Consider the following 16856-nt stretch of genomic DNA (forward strand, 5'->3'; position numbering starts at 1 on the left):
AAAAACCCAAAAAACGTGATAAATACAAAAATTAGTCATTTTTATGAGTTTACATAATGACTTTTACTTTACTTGTGCCATTATTTACGACTTTTACTTCAGTAAAGAGTCTAAATACTTGTTTTATCACTTAAAACAGATAATCAGTATAAAATATTTGTGCAACATAATTTTTCATGTAAAATATCCATAATTAAGGCAAATGGTTTTAAATGAGCCCGGCAATTTTTCTGAACCAATTTTCTACACTTTATTTATTTTTACACTTCACTTCAACTCCATTGCAAAACAAAAAATCCTGGTAACACCATTTTGCCTAAATGAAAGTGTAAAGCCTGCTGTTTGTTCTAACATACTGTCTGTCACTTTAATCTGTAAACGACAGTATATAACTGCTGCTGTGTTTTTAGAAGCTTTGTGATTTTATTGGGAAAATACATGATTTCATATTTTATTTTAAAAATCTCATAGTGCAGTGAAAGTATTTCAAATTAAATGCAATTAGAGAAACAAAACTTTAAAAACATCAACAAATGAAATGTACATTCTGAGTGAAGCATTATTGTTATTATCTCACTTTCATATACCCAATTTGATCTTTCAGTTTATTATTTTATTAATACAGTTTTCTTCAGTTGTTATTGTGCAAGAATCATTTATACTGTCCATACTATAAACATATACATATATACAGCAGTATAGGATGAAATCTGAAATAAAATGAAAATGAAGCTACCTTCATGAGATATATATATATATATATATATATCATGAAGGTAACTACAATACGGCAGCAGGGATCAGTGAGATGCTTGGCTACAAGTTGAACAGCCACAAGGAGCAGTACCCTCCAAGGCTGAGATCAATGTAGCACGGAGGGAGGTTAGCCAACTATCGGAGTTGCAGAAAGGCGCGATGAGGAAGGTGCCTAAGAAGTACAGGAAGCTGTCCATACCTGATTCCTTGGAAACTGCCAAGCAATGACTCACAGCCTTGGCCAGCCGCTTGAGGAGGTACACCAGAGAGATAGAAGGCAGGAGAATAAACCAGCTGTTCCAAGGTGTACTCTCAGTGACAAGGGAACAATATGAGAACAGCACCACCAAGGCTGGAGGCAGAACAATACTGGAAGAGCATATGGGAGAAGGACGCAACCCATAACGGCAATGCTCAGTGGCTAGTGGATCTGAGGGCAGACCATAATGACCTCCCCAAACAGGGTCCAGTAACCATCACAGTGGCAGACATCCAAGAAAGGGTCTCCAGTATGAAGAGTTGGACAGCACCAGGGCCCGACATGGTTCACGCCTACTGGCTAAAGAAGCTGACTGCACTCCACGAGCGTCTGGCAGCACAAATGAACCAGCTGCTAGTTAACGAGAGACACCCGGAATGGCTAACTGAAGGCCGGACGGTCCTGATCCCCAAGGACCCCAAGAAGGGACCGGTCCCCTCCAACTACCGACCAATAACCTGCCTCAGTACTACATGGAAGCTCCTGTCAGGCATCATATCGGCTAAGATGAACAGGCACATGGGTCAATACATGAGCGGGGCACAGAAAGGGATGGGCAAAAATACCCGAGGCGCAAAACACCAGCTACTGGCAGACCAAGCAGTCAGCCGAGACTGCAAGACCAGACTGACCAACCTGTGCACTGCCTGGATTGATTACAAGAAGGCCTATGACTCAATGCCCCACAGCTGGATACTGGAATGCCTAGAACTATATAAGATCAACAGGACCCTAAGAGCCTTCATCAGGAACTCAATGGGGATGTGGCAACACTGGAGGCCAACTCCAAGCCCATAGCACAAGTCACCATCAAGTGCGGGATCTACCAAGGAGATGCTCTGTCCCCACTGCTGTTCTGCATAGGCCTGAACCCCCTCAGTGAGATCATTAACAAGACTGGCTACGGATACCGACTACGGAACGGAGCAGTTGTCAGCCACCTCCTGTACATGGATGACATCAAGCTGTATGCCAAGAGTGAACGAGACATCGATTCACTGATCCACACTACCAGGCTATACAGCAATGACATTGGAATGTCGTTCGGACTGGAGAAGTGTAGTCAGATGGTAACAAAGAGAGGGAAGGTAGTCAGAACTGAGGGGATTGAACTACCAGAAGGCAACATTGCAGACATAGAGGACAGTTACAAGTACCTGCCCAGATAGCAAGGAGACATTGAACAGATGTTGATTTTCCATCTGAACCATCAGAATCGTCAGGTTTGAAATGTCAACACAAAACCAATGTTGAAACAACAGATTTAGATTTACTCTCAGCGGAATTGACCGGAGAAGGCATCAGTTCATGCACTGCACTGGCCTGCACCACGATTAGTATAAGGTAAGAATGAATGACTTTTGTTCTATTCGTTATTTCCACGGTTGCATTTGGATAACAGTAAAAAAAAACCAAAAAAACTTGTTAATGTAAAGTTTCGGATAAAATGTGGGAGCCCGAAATTGTGTCTACTTTCATCTTACAATCCGGCAACAAATAAATTGCACTGCAAACAAAGTCTATCAACAAAGAAAACATTTTCGTTTCATACTTTTCCGTTATATTCCCTTACAAAGCTAGCTTTAACGCTTCGAGGGTTCCTTTGTTCTTGCCGTCGCCTCGGCGCTTGACCCAGACTTTCGCTCTGTAGTTGCTTTTTAGCGTAGTACTACAAAAAATTGTAAATCTGTGATATATGATTGATAAACGTAAAGGTAACTGTATAAATGTGTTCAATGACTTTGTTACTTTTAATGATTGGAGAGCACCCGCGTCGATTCGCACTCAATTCAAACTTTACGCTGCACGCTCACCTAACTTGCGTTTGCACCTTTTGTCCACACGTAAACTGCGTTTAGCATTTACGTGTGGACGAGGAAGACGGAGAAAACGCAGCGTCAAAGGTGTGCGCCTATTTTGACGCCACACTGTGCGCCAAGTTTTTGTCTCGGTGCCATGAATTCCTACAATGGCAGACTTAGACAAAATACTGTTAATTTTATTATCTTCAGTGTTTAAATGCTTACATATACGGGTTTGCTTGTAATTGTTGCCTATATACATTTTAAGCTATTATTTATTATTTAGTTCAATCAATAGATCAAGTTTTGTAGTGACTATGAAATATATTGTAATTCTGTTTCCTGTTTATCCTAGACAGGGCAAAAAAGGACTCCAAATTAAAAAAAAGATAAAAATGAAAGACTGGTGCATTGTGCAGTTTAGCACTGGTGGTACAGAAATAGTCCCTAGATCATGGATAAATGGGGAGAAATTGTCATGGCCTCCATATCCTCCGTGAGACACATTCAGGATCCACGACGCAGTAAAGAGGAGAGTTCATCCTGGTGCAACATGGCTCACCTATGCACCAGTCCGACTTCTAATAAGCCATGGTGGGTATCATCTGGATTGGTGTTGTATAAATGTAACAATAACAAGTTTTTCGTGTCCTAATTTATGTCTGGCCATACATTGTGTTTGTACTTCCAGACACATTTCACGAAGCAGAACGCAGTCTTCAGAAATATCTAAGTGAACACTGTGATATGTCTGACCTTCAGTCCGAAGCTGAAACTCAGACATAAAAGAAAGCACAAGTAAAACTTTTTTTATTTCACAAACATATCTTTGATTGCTAAGAATTTATGATCTTGTCTTTTATACATATCTGTGGTGCTTGCATACTGCAATATCACCACATAATATAGTCCAAAAAGTGGAAGCTTGTAAACTTTTTATAAATGCAAAGCCGTGTACACTTGTGCACTTCAAAAATTCCTTGTATACTGTACCTTCTTGCACATCTCCGTTTCCTGTGTGTGTTGTTATAAATCAAACTGTAACTTTAGGAAAAAATATTCCAAAAGCACATTTGTAATTACTTATGACCATTTTCAACTTTTTTTCTTTAGACCAAATCCCCTGTACACATATAGTGACTCAGAGGATGAGCAGCCCACAAAGAAATGGTTTCCCCAGGCCCCTCGAGTGAAAATACCAGGTAATAAAATACTGTCTAGTGTCTTTGTACATATCTGTGTGTGACACAAGGAAACGTTTGATAAGTTGTCTGTATTCTTAAATACTTAAAAAAAATTATCTTTTTCTGTCAGACCTGACGAGAGCTGTTAACGAACTCCGTGAGGAGGTCAGAGCCATCCGCAATACCGGCTGCAATGAATCGGTAGATGCTGGGGTACTGCCTCTGGATTTGCCCTTGCACAACATTGAGGAGCTAAACAATGCAGAGCCAGCTCTTCAATCACAAGAGGCAAATAAGGCAAAGGTAAGTATATAAAGGTTATGTACACTTTGTAACTATAAAGTGTAATAGCTGTCAGATGTGATTTAAATACATAACAACGGCCTGTTGATTAAACACACAAGCACTTGCATACACATTAAAGACATGAGACACGCTAATTCCATCTCTTAAAATGTGTCTATAGGTGAGACGCTTTGCCTTGATTGGAGCCTGACGCAGCAGTTAGGGGCAAACTCTATGTCCGAGTTTGTCTTTGCACAAGCAGTGCAGAAATGGCTCCGATACGCCCCCAATCGTTTGGGTAGTGCAGGACGCACATCATGCAAAAAATTACAAACTTCTGTGAATCATATAAACGTAAATAGGAAACTGTCTTTTAATAAAGTATTTAGCAAACGAAACATGCCTATTGACCTTTTTTTGTTTATTTTTTTTCTCTGTTACATCACATGCAATGCTTTCTTATTTTAGGATATTAATATTGACATGATACATTGTGAGACATTTGGGGTTTTTTTTATAAAGGGTGTCCAATTTAAGGAATAAGTACAATTATGTGTTTAGGTGGTTGAAGTATTGATGGAAACATGCAGTAGTTTAGTATTGGTTAAAATACCTATAAAGAAAGGTAGATTTCCAGTCATGATTTAACTGTTGTTTTAATAAAAAGCAAATATGCGAAAGAGGTGGAAAATCAACACCATAGCTCAACAGTGTTTCAATATCAGAATCTGACATTGTTTCAATGTCAGCAGTATTAGAAAATATAACGTTGAATCAACGTCAGGTTTCAACATTGATTCAACATCAAAACCTGACGTTGTTTCAACGTTAAAAAAGGGTGCAAGAGTGACGTTAGGTCAACGTCACACTTCAACGTTGATTCAATGACACAGCCTGATATTGACTCAACATTGTTTCAATGTTTCCTTGCTATCTGGGTGGGGATCCCGCAGGCGAATGGGAACTCCATTCGCTCCAGCAGATCCTGGGAACAACATCGGAGATCTCTGTCCAGAAGAGCGCAGTCCTAGGAACAGCTAACATACTGCTCAGGACCCTCAAGCTCCCAGGCCCCACATATATATATATGAACTCAAACTAAGTGAAAGTTAAATCGATGTTGCGCAGTAACGTTTTAGGGGGCGGAATAAATCACAATATTGTGAGTGAAATCAGCATACCTAAAAACACTGAATATAAATATTAAACCTGTGTTTTTAAATAACCTTAAACTCTTATTTTGACAATCAGCTGTGTTTTAGAAAATTGTGGAAACATAACTACAGAGGAAATGACGCAAACAGGAAATACTGGTAAGTCATACTCACATCCCCGGGTTTAGTCTTCCAGGAAACGTTTTCTTCCAGACTGGATCAAAAAAAATCTTATTGCGCTGTTTTTCAAGCGAATAATCTTAAATGTAAATGAGGTTTTATCCCATTCAGGTGTCTCTGTTTAGCTTAAAATCCTTTACTGACGGTAAATTTGTCGTTTAGTGCGAACTCATGGAGGAAATGCTAACTGGAAGGCAAAACGCGGGGACCAAAAAACCCAAAAGCCCCACGAAACTCAAAACACAGCTACTCACGGGCTGATCCTGGTGTGCTTTCGCTCATAATCAGTCATAGTCCAACTTTTTGTATATTTATTGAGATAAATTATGTTTTCTAAACCAAACAGGAAGTGTGATCTCTACAGGTGAGCCTGTAGAAGAACGACGTCAGCAGCGCGCGTGTGTGACCTGCGGTGATCCACGTTGTGTGAACTTCAGGGTTTGATGAGCTTCCTGACAGCCCTGAGGAGGATTAGCTCGTGGATGCCCGTCCTGCAGCGATCCTGCACGAGGAGCTGTCAGGTAGGGGCACGAGCCACCTGCAGACTGCTGCATACACCTGATCACGCACATGCAGTCAACACCTGTCAGCGGCAGAGAGGGGCAACTAGCCTGCAGACCAGGGCATTTGGGCTCTCCGCGTTCAGGCCGAAGAGCACAGATGACCTCGGCAGCAGCAACGGGTTTCATGAGGAGGGCGAGGATGAAGATTTCTTGGAGGACAGCGAGGTGGAGGAGCTGTTCCAGCAGCAGATTCCTGCAGGCATCGGAGAGGAACAGCACAGGGTGTTCATCGTCCACCCAGATGTGAAGTGGGGAAGCAGGAAACAGCATCTGACTACAGGTAACAGCACACACATGCTCAGATGAGCCAGATGGAAAAAGTAGATTTAAATGTATGTTTTTCCTTATTTTCTGACTAATGTAGGTGTCATATTAAACACTGCTAGAGCTCCACCCATGTGCTGTTTAAAGCTTCTGTTTGTGAGAGGCAGCCAAGAAGAAGAAAGTCTGGCAGGCTGCAGTGAGAGCAGTTTTAAGGCAATTATCCTGAGCTATGATTGCTCTCCAAGAACAAAGATACACCAGTGGAGATTATCACAAGTTTGCACCGTTACATTTGCAGCTGAGCTGATGATGGCCGAGGCTGAGGGGCTTGTGAACACCTTGGAGAACTGGACTGTGGTGGACAAGATGATCCTCTCCACCAAGACTCCAGAGAAGAAGAGGATATTTGGGAAAGGGAACTTCCAGACTCTCACAGGTATGATCCACTCCGGTGAATCAGAAGGTCTAGACCAAGTGCTGCTTACATGTGAATTACCTGCTGTTTCCCTGCAGAGAGGATCAGGCAAACAGCAGGAATCACTGCTGTGTTCGTCAATGTTGAGCGTCTGACTCCTTTGTCTGAGGTGAGCATGTCTGAAAACTCTGGCTGTGTTGGATGAAAGGTTTCTTTTGTTGATGATTCTTTTTCTTCTTCTTTATTTTTCTTACTCATTTCTGTTTAGAGGGACTTTGAGGAAGTCTGGGGGGTCAAAGTGTTTGACAGATACTCAGTAGTCCTCCACATTTTCCGCTGCAACGCCAGAACCAAAGAAGCCAAGCTTCAGATCTCACTGGCAGAGATCCCTCTGTTAAGGTACCTTACACTGCTACCTGTGGGTGGCTTGTAAAATGTTTCAGTCTGTTATGATGATGCCTTCCTATCAGTGTTAAGTCACATTTGGTACGTTAATGGCAGATCACGGCTGAAAAATGAAATGGCAAACTTGGATCAACAGGGCGGAGGATCGAGATACATTGGCGGATCAGGTGATGCAGCATCCACAGTGGAAACGAGTCTACCTGTGTGTATAGATGTCTCTTTTTGATTGGTTGTTACCAATACTGTATATAAATCATGGACATAATATCTGGTTCTGAATCCATAAAGCCCTTACACCAATTACCCACATTGAAATAACTTATTTTATATTGTTTCCAGTTAATTAAAATAACTCTAATCTCTAATAGTATAATAAACTCTAATAGCTTTTTAATCTAAATCTAAATTTTATACCCCTGAGGCTGGCTGTGCATCTGCTCCCAGACCGAGGAGCTGTCACATGTAAGGTGGTAACCACTACACCATGGAGCTACCTTCTGCTTCACAAACCATGCCAGGACAATTTTAATAATATATGATCAGTTTTCTTCAATTTGGATCTGATACAGTTATATGTTCGTGCCATTATTGAGGCATGCATCTTATTCCCATAATTTGCAGTCTTTCTAACAGCCAGCAGGGGGCGTCAGGTCTGGTTTGAGCTTCAGCTTCAAACACAATTGGCTTTACAATCAATCTTATCGACCACTTTGTAACATCATGGTGGCTAAGTCCATCTTTTATATACAGTCTATTTGCAAAATAGGAAGTGAGCATTAGGCGCTCCTACGGTGGCTGTGTTTCCCGGCCAGATATTTGTATCAGTGATGAGCAGAAAGCCGTACTGCTGGGAAATGATGATATAAAGTCTCTGGTCCTTTCAGGAGAGACGCTGTACGAGATCCAGCAGAGGCTGTTGAAAGAGCGGGAGATAAAGATCCGCTTGGCGCTGGAAAGACTTCGGAAAAAGAGGCACCTCCTGCGATCTCAGCGCAGACACAGGGAGTTCCCCGTCGTCTCAGTGTTGGGATATACCAACTGTGGTGAGAGGCTGGAAACGTAGAAGACCAGTAAAAAAGCAGATTGTTTTCATATAAAGTGTTAAATGTTACAGCATCCACAACAGTGACACGTTTCTTCTGATTTCATCTGTCCAGGAAAAACGACTTTGATCAAAGCTCTGACGGGGGACACCGGCCTCCAGCCCAGAAACCAGCTTTTTGCCACACTGGACGTTACCGTCCATGCTGGCCAGCTGCCGAGTCACATGACCGTTCTGTATGTGGACACCATCGGCTTCCTGTCCCAGCTGCCCCACCAGCTCATCGATTCATTCGCTGCCACCCTGGAAGATATTAAGCATTCGGTACGTAGCAAACCGAGGTTTATCACACACTCGCTGCAGGAGTAAAACTAAGAACTAAAACGAGGTGTGAAAAACATTTTAGCGATCCAACATAAAAATCTAAACTTGGCGTAAACAATAAAAAATGAAAGAGTTCGGGCTGTTGATACAGGAAAGGATGCTGCTTTCATTTTGTTCGTACCAAATTCTGTCCCTAACCTCTGAATGTCGCGGCCGACATCAAGCCATGTGTTTCCACTTGTCTGTTGTCCAGGTTTGGTGCGCTTGTGTGACTTTGGTTAACTGTTCGTGGCAGTCGAAGCAGCCACACCATCGTAAGCTTTAATTAAATTTAAATTCACCCCTGAATAAAAACTGTAGGGGCCAAGCCGACTTTTAACGTCTTTGTTGAAAGATTTTATTATGTTTATGTATAGAAGTACATTTCATTTGAGGTTCTCTAGATGTGTTTGCTCTTTGTACTAGAGAAGTTACACTGTGCAAAGCTCAGCATAAAGTCTCTACCTTTGTATGTTATCTCTTCCACTCATGGGTCTGTGATCGTTATATGTTATCTCTTCTTGCATGTGACTGTGACGCAAACATGCTTGAGTATAAATAAAGGGTGGCAACTGCTGCGGAGTGTGAGTCTCCGTTTGAGCTCTCACCCGTGTGCACGTTAAACCTGCAAACCTGTCTGAGTGTCATTTATTCTGACCTGAGTTGCATTACAGGAAAACTCCTGACAGTCTTCTAACTGCTGTAAAGTTGCACATTTTAAAACGGGAGACTGTGGTTGTGTTTCTCATCATTTCAGGATCTTCTGATTCATGTTAGAGACATCAGCCATCCAGAGACAGCGAGTCAGAAGGTGAACGTGCTGAATGTCCTGAAGAACCTGCAAATGCCCGACAGGCTGATGAACTCCATGATAGAGGTCCACAATAAAACTGATCTCCTCACCAAGTAAGGGCAAAAACCAGCTCACCTACCACTGTCATCAGCACATATATACAGTAACTTCCATCAGGACCTGCTTATAATGTACTACGTTATTATTGGTATTATGGCTGACATCATATTTCTGACCTGTTTTGTTATGGTTGTCTCTCAGTTACGAGTCTGCAGAGCTCGCTGCTCTGCCTATATCAGCCCTGGAGGGGAGGGGCTTGGAACAGCTGAAGGAAGCAGTGGAGGAGGAGATCTTAAAGGCTACGGGGAAACAAATTTTAGATCTCAAAGTTAACCTGAGCTCTCCTCAGCTAAGGTGGGATTGTCTGTGTCAGCGTATCATTTGGATCAATGGAGCACGTGTGGTAACATGTGTATGCTTTTCCACAGCTGGCTGTACAAAGAGGCCACCGTTCAGGACGTGCAGGTGGATGCAGACGAAGGTTCGGCCGTTGTCAAGGTCATCATCAGCACCGCTGCTCATGGGCGCTACAAGAAGCTGTTTGGAAGCAGATGAGAGGGGAGGAAGGGCGAGATAGCAGAAGTAAAAATGGACTGTACCTCAGTTAAAGAAAAGACTGCTTTTACTGTACAGTATGTTAAAATATATAATGATACAAATCTGTTACAATGTTTTCTTGTAAAAACTCAGATTGCACAAAGATTCAGATGCACAAATGACCCACGAGAGATAAAAGGCAAACTTCAGATGGCTCTAAATGCTCAGTTTCAGAGTTTCATCTCTTTCTACACACACCTGCTGTGAAAACCTTCTGCTTGCGACTGGCAGCAAGTCCGAAGAAAGTTGGCTAAAGGGGGAGGGGCTAAAACAGCTTGTTTTTATGGTAAACTGAGGGTTTCACGAAGCCACTCTAGTCGAGTATAGGAATAAAAAGGTTGTAATAAGCATAAAATGCCCTCATGAGTTGATGTTGAGGCAGACAGAAGTTACAGTTCTTTCAAGTCTTAGTGGAGACAAAAATTCACGTAAACTGTGAGACACCGAGGAACACAGGAAATGAGGTTTGGTGTGGCTAATAATGCTTTTTCATCCGTCTGGAGTTCTTCCGGCAAAGTTTTTGGTTCAGTGCAATCACGGCAGAGCAGAGCGGCAGTGAACCCACAAAGTCTCCCGCGATGATGTTGAGGCTCCCGGCGTCTGATCCGGGACTCTGTTCCTCAAGCCATGTCCTCAAATACTCCCAGTTGCTGTAGGTGAGCGTCCGCAGGGATTCCTTCTGGTTCTTGGTGATGTAATATCTGTCAGCTGTCAGGTTCAGGCCGGACACAAAGAAGCCCTCTGAGGAGAGAAAACGGAGTTTTTAGCCACTGACGCGCATACATATCTAATCTCTACAGTCCAAACTCACCTGGACGTCCCAGGTCTTTGTGCCAGTCCAAGTAAGTCATGACTCCATGTGCTCTGCGCTGGTTGGCCCACCAGTAAGGGACGGGAGGCCACAGCTCCTGATGTCTCACTGCAAGCTGGCATTCATAGGAGAGGATGACCTGGTAACCCGACGCCCACAGACTCCGCAAGGTCAGCGCCGATTCCTGTGGAGGACCAGCGGGCCACTCTTAAGTCCCGGTGCACCAGACATTTTTTGTACCATAAATCACCGGTGCAGAGAGACAAGCTCACCTTCTGGGGACACAGCTTAGAGCCAAACAGTTTCTTCAGGGACCAAATGAACGATTCGTGGCATTTGTCATCCATTCCTTCAAAATGGCTGCAAGCGAGGATAACGATCTCCTTCGGGTGAGCCTCGAGCCAAGCAGCAACAGACTCAAGTGTTTCCTGTTAAATAGGATACTCACTGTAACTACCAGAGGAGCCAGACTTACGCTTTTAAAAATAAACCGAACCCTTTAAGCTCTTTGTAGAAATCTCCACCTCTAAATAAACTGACATACAAAGAACTCCAGCAAAAACTGATAAAATCTGTACCAGCTGGTAAATGCTAATATTGTTTAAAAGACTTTCTGTTGCATCTCAAAATAATATAATCCAATAGAAATGAGATCTATTCAGGTGCAGCAGAACCTTGAACTTTGAAAAAAATTGTGCAGTAGTGATTTGTTTTTTCTAATAACACTAACTGTCAGGTGAAAGTGCTAAACTCACCAGTACGGTCACATGAGTGTATATGACGTGTGTGAAGTACAAGTCGCTGGACGAGTCGTTTGGTTTGTGTGCAACACGAAGGTCAAAGTACCGAATCCCCATTGAAAGCTGTTCTTCAATGGTTTTATCCTGAGAGGAAAGAGGTCAACATGATTTCCTGATGGAGGCGTCACTGAAACCAGTCCTGGATTCAATGACCTCGTCATCAACACCACCTCCCATTTTTGCGTGCATTCATTTCAAACATTTTTTCGACTGACTAATTTCGGTTTACTCTACATGGTTCCATCCAGCTTACCTGTTTCAACCACATGCAAAGTACTTTATTTAACACTCACTTTCTACATCATAACCAGTTTAAACGATTTATCATTTGCGTTTAGATACAAATGATATATTTTTAATCAATAGTTCTTTTTCTCTAGATGTCCAGCACCGTGCCTGACAGTTGGCATGATGACCAAATATCTCCGCTTTGGTCTCCTAAGGACGCTGATCCAGAAATCTTGTGGATTGTTCAGATGCAGCTTTGCCATGTTCTTATAAGAGAGAAGGTTTCTCCTCCCAAACAGCCTTCAGCCTTTTTCTAATTTGTTATCCTGAACTTTAACGATTAACATGCTAACTGAGGCCTGTTGAGTGTGAGATGCAGCTCTTGGGCTTTCTGTCGTTTCTCTGAACATTGCAGGGTTTGACACTGACGGAAATTTGAAGGGATGTCCAGCTGTTGGCAGCTGTTTTGCATGTTTTTAACGTGGGAATAATCTGTCAACACTTGTCAACACACACCTGCATGTTCCAGGCCAGGAAACTGTCACAACTTCTGCTTTTACAGAGATAGTCACGCATGCTGATGCTCAGTTGATAAAGTTCATTTGATTAGCTCGCACCTGGCAGGCACGTGGCCTTTTATTTCCTACAGCAGCAGTAAGTGTGAAAAACAGTATCGCTGCACTTTTTCTGTTTTCTTGATTAGTTTTTTTAGACCTTGGCTCCTGAGCCCTGGTCTGTAAATACATTTGCAAAGCACACTGACTAGTTAAGAACTTTTTTGGCATATAAACAGCATTTTGTACTACAATCAATATTTGTACAGCAACACTGGATCACATGACTACTCACATGTGGAGTGTTTAAATGTATTTCTTCTCATTTTTGCTTTCTATCATCAACTTACAGTCTTTCTGTCTGCAGCCAACAACTTTTTTAAATAAGTATATTAAGAAGACCAAACAACCTGTTTAAACTTGGGACCGTCTCGTCTCAGCACCCATGGCACTGACTTCTCAGTTGTCCTCACACCTTTGCCGACATAGTGACAGCGCAGTGGTTGTATTTTCAGTGCCTACCTGTGTGGTGGCCCATCTAAAAATGGCCGGCCTTGTGAAGCAGCTAAAAACTCCATCCAGGAGCCGGAAAAAGTCCGACTCAGCCCTGACCAACGGGGAGTTTATGTCCAGGCAGTAACTCATGGCATCGTGGCTTCCTACAGGAACACATTTTAAAAGTAAAGAAACTGGTTTGTGGCGCAAGTTGCTTCAAAAAAATTCTTACTTGCTTGTTTATCTGATAAATGTTGACTTTGTTGTTTACTGTGTCTGTGTGTGATCATGACTGTTTTGTGTAACTGTAACAATCCCAGTCTGAATTGTTGTCCAGTGGTAAAAGAAGATCATTTACTTCAGTGAAAGTAACAATACCAGAGTGTAAAATATGTATGTAAATGTTGTATTTGTGAGTGAAAATGTCAAAATAATATCAGAGAAATGTAATTAAATTAAAACAAAAAACAATGTTCCCAGTGAGAGGGGAAAGGTCAGGGTGACCAGGTCTAACTTCACACATCGAGTCCATTCTTTCAGTTTTGTAAAACTAAAAGAATAACAAACAACACAAGCAAAACGGCTCAGCTTCACATGAAAATGATTTTTCAAACAGGGTTTGAAGATGTCGGTGGTGGTGGTTGGTGAGGTCAACTGTTCAGTGTCGCTACAACAAAGGCCCGATGTCCTCTACACCTTAATCTGTTTCTCAGTAAAGGCCAGAAGCATCCAGCCAGCTGACAGCAATGATCTTTTGGGAGTGTGCATAGTTTAAAAACCAGAAAGGTGAGGCAGGGCTAACCCATCCAGTGACTTAAAAACAAACAATGAAACCTATGACGCGCTGCAGCCAGTGTGAAGTAGCCAAAACAGGGGAAATGTGGTCTGGTTTGCACACAGCCAAAAACAAATCTGTCTGTGAATATGCAGAGTTTTAAACCACAGAGATAACACATTTCTTACACTGCATATAAATAATAAAAATATAAAGTAGTTGTGAAATACGTTAGTGGAAGGAAAAGTCTAGTGTTGAAGTACACATGTAAAGTAGAATAAATAGTACTGACATAAAGTATTACCAGGTATTACTTCAATATTAAGTAAACGTATTTAGTGATTTTCCATTGGTAGAAAATTGTAACACTGATGCTTTTGATATTTTTGTGTTTAAAGCGCCTTAAAACTTCAGGTGACTGTCAACATATTTAAACACAGAAATACGACAATTACACGACTGTTGGCTGCGCTGTGCGTCTATAAATTCACGAGGAATCCTAAATGTGCGAATGTACCTGGAATGGCCAGGTGTGTGAGAGGAACGTCCCACAGCTCTTCAGGCAAGGCTGACATCCAGTCCCGGCAGCTCGCATCCATGTCGCTCAGTCACTCACCGAGTTATTGATCCGGTAGATCTGTTTCGAGTGATCGATGCGGTTTTAATCCCCTGTGCGCTGATCTTTAAGCAAACAAGCTACTACATGAGACAGAGGAGGAGGGACTCAGGAAAAGCTTTAATTTCCTGGTTTCCACTGACAGCTCAGTCATATGTGGATCATTTAGGGACATTTGGAAAAGTCTCCGAAAACTTTCGTAGCAGCGGGTTTCTTTGAAGTCACCACGACTTCCCCAAACAGGAAGTTTTGAGCGACACGTCATTTTTATATTTGTCGGTCACTGTTTCTAAATCACTGTAGTTTTTTTTTTATGGTGGACCAAGAGCCGCCCCGCTATTACTTACGGCAGTTCAGCCGTTGGCACAGCAGAGGGCGCTCGGGAGGTAAACTCAATGGCGCTAAACAGAGAAAATTATAATTGTTTTCTTGCTTTAAGACACCTTACACACATACAATAACAGTAGTCGACGAAAAGGTAAATAACACAAGACTCGTATTCTTTAGTTTTCCTACACGGAAGCAGATTTGGGCCATTAAAACGTCAATCTTCTTCTAATGCATGCTGATTGGTCCATTGGAGTGTTCAACCTTGCATATCATCTGTTTCTCTCCCCAACCCTTTAGATTCACACATAGGAAGAATCTGTCTAACAAACCACAGTAAAAGTAATAAGAATATCCGTGCTTTGTTCCAGACAGAATCTCTAACTTTCCCACATGTGGTCTCTTATTGGAATTCCTTTGTCAGTGACATTAACTGGAAAAGAGTATGGACAATTCCTAACAAGTATCTGGTAACGAATAAAGTGAAGGAAGTCTCATTTAAAATACTGCATGAATTTTATCCTGCTAATCATTACATGACGAAGTTCAAAAGGGACATAAATGTGAGCTGTGGATTTTGTGGAAGCCATCCTGAGACTGTGCAGCACCTCTGGATCTGTTCATACACTGGAACATTTTGGAAAGACTTCAGTAGATTCATTGCTGGACATCTCTATAAAGACTTTACTGTGAAACGGGAAAATGTTGTATTTTGTTTCTTTCGAAGGCTGTGACGTCCCAAATACCAAAACTGTACTCGAGACCGGGAAATAAATAATAATTATTAAATGAATGAATAAATAAATCAATAATGGCGCTAACAGGCTTCACAGGATCCACCAAATTTGCATTAAAACCCGCGTACAGCACGAAATTTGCATTATTGGGCCACAGCTTGACGGCACCGTTCACCCCGGTGTTTGTAGGAAACAGCGCGTTCACAAAGTAGTTTTTTCTGTGCCGTTTTTATTTTATTGCAGTCACCAGGCCCTGCCAGGTTCCAGCTGCTGCATAACTGTAGTAAAAATCAAATTCTATTAATAACTCAAACAAGAAAAATGGCACAAACCTCTCAGCGGGTACTGAACCATAAATGTTAAATATTAGAGCACTCACACCTCAGCACATGGTTTTCCTAAGCGGTCTGTGCCTTTTATGATGCCAGGTAATAGCAACATAAAAGGTCTCATTTAAGTGTTTGTTTTGTTGACTTGCCTGGTTCAAGGTTACTGAGTCACTGCACCACCTTGTGGTCTAAACGGGCATTACACAAAGCGCATTTCAGCCCCACAACTTCATGTTTTGAACATGAAACTGTAGCAGTGATTTGTTTGAAATTTGTTCATCGCTTTAGTGAATTTGGTTTGAAACTATTTTAAATACATTAATTTACAATAGGTACCTTTTAAAATAAAAATCCATGGTATTCCTAAGAATGATCATTTGTGACACACATGACACGCATGTGTAGTGTGACACAGATGAGACCCAGATCTTGTAAAATGTATTAATACATCTTTTTAAAATTAACTTCAGATAATGTTTTCTTACATATGTGTCTGCAATATTGTTGTGATTTGGCGCTATATAAATAAAATTGAATTGAATTCAATATGACTGTATGTGGGAGTTATCATGAGGACAAGTTACTACTGAGGGTAAATCTTTTCCCACATGTGTCCCGTGGCCTTCTCACTGATGTGGGTTCTCATCTCGGCTTGTAGTTCAGAGTTACAGCAGAATCTTTTCTGATGTTTTGCGTGAACATCTGATGAGATCTTTGTGGATTTTCATGCAGCATGTTAGTTTATTGCTTTCACCAAATTTCTTTCTCAAAAAAATTGCAGAACTATGGCTTCCTGTTTGTGTGGACTCTCTGGGACCTCCTGTTCCAGACTGGAGTTCCTTTCAGGTCATACAGGTGAGAAGTGGGAACTTTCTCTTCCTTACAGGCGTGTTGCTGTGGGAGTTCTTAAAAAAAAGACAGAGAAATACATGATTAAAAACACAAATCTGGACAAATATATTTTAAATGAAATCTGGGAGCCCTGTTGTTCTGCACACAGTTTTGTTTGCAAAGCTCACAATGAGCTTTATGAGTAATCATAATTTTATGAACCCTTACTAG

The 16856-nt window shown here is 41.8% G+C and overlaps 2 protein-coding genes and 1 long non-coding RNA gene across 4 annotated transcripts; 2 read left to right on the plus strand and 1 right to left on the minus strand.

Moving 5' to 3' along the window:
* Positions 1-2298: 2298 nt before the first annotated feature.
* On the plus strand, positions 2299-3597 carry LOC146558932 (uncharacterized). The gene is made up of 3 exons (XR_014888689.1): positions 2299-2359; positions 3173-3411; positions 3509-3597. It is a non-coding gene; the product is annotated as an uncharacterized LOC146558932 (long non-coding RNA).
* A 2058-nt stretch (positions 3598-5655) lies between these two features.
* Positions 5656-10283, plus strand: gtpbp6 (GTP binding protein 6). Its single transcript, XM_085246604.1, has 10 exons — positions 5656-6463; positions 6746-6883; positions 6961-7031; positions 7131-7261; positions 7364-7434; positions 8152-8310; positions 8425-8633; positions 9430-9578; positions 9727-9879; positions 9954-10283. Exons 1-10 carry the CDS (start codon positions 6064-6066, stop codon positions 10078-10080), a joined length of 1608 nt encoding a protein of 535 aa, XP_085102730.1. The 5' UTR covers positions 5656-6063; the 3' UTR covers positions 10081-10283.
* On the minus strand, positions 10228-14692 carry plcxd1.2 (phospholipase C, X domain containing 1, tandem duplicate 2). 2 transcript variants are annotated; one of them, XM_085246605.1, is made up of 6 exons: positions 14303-14692; positions 13038-13174; positions 11689-11817; positions 11206-11361; positions 10934-11117; positions 10228-10863 (listed from the first exon to the last, which is right to left on the minus strand). In XM_085246605.1, the coding sequence occupies exons 1-6, from the start codon at positions 14382-14384 to the stop codon at positions 10598-10600; spliced, it is 954 nt and encodes a 317-aa protein (XP_085102731.1). In that variant the 5' UTR covers positions 14385-14692; the 3' UTR covers positions 10228-10597. The 2 variants fall into 2 exon arrangements, with proteins under 2 accessions (XP_085102731.1, XP_085102732.1); XM_085246606.1 differs by lacking the exon at positions 11689-11817 and having other exon boundaries at positions 14303-14691.
* Positions 14693-16856: the final 2164 nt, after the last annotated feature.

The sequence above is a fragment of the Mchenga conophoros genome, linkage group LG15, assembly GCF_057382185.1.
Source record: "Mchenga conophoros isolate Kocher_MC1m ecotype Shallow Benthic linkage group LG15, M_conophoros_male_GT1.1, whole genome shotgun sequence".
In the NCBI taxonomy this organism is placed as follows: Eukaryota; Metazoa; Chordata; class Actinopteri; order Cichliformes; family Cichlidae; genus Mchenga; species Mchenga conophoros.

Bases quoted from the DNA above. Each gene is read 5' to 3' on its own strand.
- gtpbp6 (XM_085246604.1), top strand. From the start codon at position 6,064: ATGAGCTTCCTGACAGCCCTGAGGAGGATTAGCTCGTGGATGCCCGTC. The intron at 7,435-8,151 runs GTGATGCAGCAT...TGGTCCTTTCAG, and splicing joins GAGATACATTGGCGGATCAG to GAGAGACGCTGTACGAGATC. The intron at 8,311-8,424 runs GTGAGAGGCTGG...TCATCTGTCCAG, and splicing joins GTTGGGATATACCAACTGTG to GAAAAACGACTTTGATCAAA.
- plcxd1.2 (XM_085246605.1), bottom strand. From the start codon at position 14,384: ATGGATGCGAGCTGCCGGGACTGGATGTCAGCCTTGCCTGAAGAGCTG. The intron at 11,362-11,688 runs GTGAGTTTAGCA...CCTATTTAACAG, and splicing joins ACACTCATGTGACCGTACTG to GAAACACTTGAGTCTGTTGC. The intron at 11,118-11,205 runs GTGAGCTTGTCT...GGTCCTCCACAG, and splicing joins CTAAGCTGTGTCCCCAGAAG to GAATCGGCGCTGACCTTGCG.